This window comes from Myotis daubentonii, chromosome 12, assembly GCF_963259705.1.
Source record: "Myotis daubentonii chromosome 12, mMyoDau2.1, whole genome shotgun sequence".
In the NCBI taxonomy this organism is placed as follows: domain Eukaryota; kingdom Metazoa; phylum Chordata; class Mammalia; order Chiroptera; family Vespertilionidae; genus Myotis; species Myotis daubentonii.
In genome coordinates, this window is record NC_081851.1 from 10,630,083 (window position 1) to 10,632,311 (window position 2,229).

Genomic DNA, 2,229 nt, shown 5'->3' on the forward strand with positions numbered 1-2,229 from the left:
TAAGATGAGAGCTACAGAAATGATCTGGGAAAATATAGATGTCATGGTCCCCTTGAAAGTCTTTTTGGTTCCAGGCCAGCGGATTTCCCCCAGGGTGCTGCCAAAGATGGAGGCCACAGTGTCACCCACACCCACAGCCAGGACGCCGGCATAGGGGACCAGGGCTCTCGCTCCTCCCAGGCTACCCTTCTGTGTACAGGGCCTGGGGATCAGCCAAATGGGAAGAGACATGCCCAGGAGTAGGTAGGTGTGTGTCAGGATGAGCGGTCCGCTGTCTCGTTCATCCAGGAAGAGGGAGAGGAGGCTGCGCAGAGTGTGGCCCAGGGGCCGGATGCGGAAATAGCGCACATACTCTAGAAAGATGAAGACTGCCAGACACACAGTGGCGGCCACATAGAGCAGTGGTCGGTCAAAGATGATACCTGGGGCGTAGGTGGCTACCACAATGAAGTGGACATATTTCCGGGTAATGGTGGGGGCCTGGTGTTTCTTGGATTCGGAAGATGACCGGTTGGCATTCTGGTACACAACCACCAGGCAGGCAAAGGTGGCCAGCAAAGACCAGTAGGCTAGGAGGTAGAGGCGGGTTTCTGTCCGAGTCCATGAAGACAAAGGGGGCGCTGAAGACGATGCCCATGAGGACCATCCCCGTCACTGCCACCAGCAGGAGGAAGTCCATCGGGTCGCCCTGGCTTTCCACCGCGGTCAGGGAGCGCTTGATGAGCTGCTTGAGCATGAAGCTGATGCCACCCAACACCAGCAGCGCCTCCCCAGCGGTGAAGCAGCAGGGGAGCAGGTACAGCAGGAACATGTTGAGGTAGTAGATGAAGATCAACAGGACCTCCAGGACCTCGATGACCTCGCCCACCCTCAGCGAGTGCTTCATGATATACGTGATGACACAGCCAGCCAAGCCCGAGATGACACAAGTGTTGGTGGGCACTGGGCAAGTGATGCCCAGTGCCAACACCAACAAGAAGAGGGCCACGGCCATGCCAGTGGCCACCACCACAATTCTAAAGCGCTCGAAGTAGGGGTTTCTGGCAGCCTGGCAGTGTTCCTTCATGACCAGTCCGAACAAAGGCATGACCATCGCAGCAGGCAAGAGACCGCTGTTGGCAGACATTATGAACTGAAAGACAGCGCTTCCACTGTTGGGCGCTCTCTGATGCCTGGGGGCTGGTGCCCGGTCCCCCGCCACCATCTCCCACCTACTGTGCACACAAGTGGCCACTCCGCTGCCTTCATCACAACCTCGGGTGCCTTAGCCGTGCAATCTTAACCTCCCTTGCAGTCACCATCTTGGCTTCAATTTTTATTATTTTCTTAAGTAGAGGCCCGGTGCACAAAAAATTTGTGCACTCAGGGGGATGGGGGGTCCCTCAGCCCGGCCTGTGCCCTCTCACAGTCTGGGACCCCTCAGGGGATGACCACCTGCTGGCTTAGGCCCGCTCCCCAGGGGATTGGGCCTAAGATGGCAATCAGACATCCCTCTGGCAGCCCAGCAGCCCTTGGGGGATGTCCACTTGCAGGGGAGCAGGCCTAAACTGCAGTTGGACATCCTCAGCGCTGCTGAGGAGGCAGGAGAGGCTCCCACCACCACCACTGTACTGGCAGCCATCAGCCTGGCTTGTGGCTGAGCAGAGCTCCTCCCATGTGTGAGCGCCCTGACCACCAGAGGGCAGCTTCTGCATTGAGCGTCTGCCCCCTGGTGGTCAGTGTGTGTCATAGTGATCAGTCATTCCCAGTCATTCTGCTATTAGGGTCAGTTTGCATATTACCCTTTTACTATATAGGATAGAGGCCTCGTGCATGGGTGGGGCCCAGCTGGTTTGCCCTGAAGGGTGTCCTGGATCAGGGTGGGGGTCCTGTTTGGGTGCCAGGCCAGCCTGGATGACAGGCTGATGGCTGTTTGTAGCTGGTCACACCCCCTTCAGTTTGGGGGGTTCCTATTGGGGTGCCTGGCCAGCCTGGGTGAGGGGCTGAGGGCTGTTTTCAGGCTGGTGGGCGACTGAAGCTCCCAGCCTCTCCTTTTTTCTTTTTCTTTTTTATTCTCGGATTAATTTACCTTCTATAGCTGTCACTGGAGCTGAGAGCAAGCTCCAGCTCTGAGGCCGTTTCCGGCTGAAAGCAGGTACCTGGGTTTGTTTAGATTCTATAATTGAAACTCTGTTGCCATCACTGGCCGCTCTAAGCTCTGAGGCCGCGCTGGCTGAAAGCAGGTTTCTG

The 2,229-nt window shown here is 56.9% G+C and overlaps 1 protein-coding gene across 1 annotated transcript; it reads right to left on the reverse strand.

The window, feature by feature from the left end:
* Window positions 1-1,219, reverse strand: LOC132213748 (dolichol kinase-like; the record flags this gene model as incomplete). Its single annotated transcript, XM_059660687.1, is given in 2 exon segments — window positions 1-595; window positions 597-1,219. Coding segments are annotated over 2 exon segments (1,203 nt in total), but the record flags the coding sequence as incomplete, so codon positions are not given.
* Between the last annotated feature and the right edge of the window lie 1,010 nt (window positions 1,220-2,229).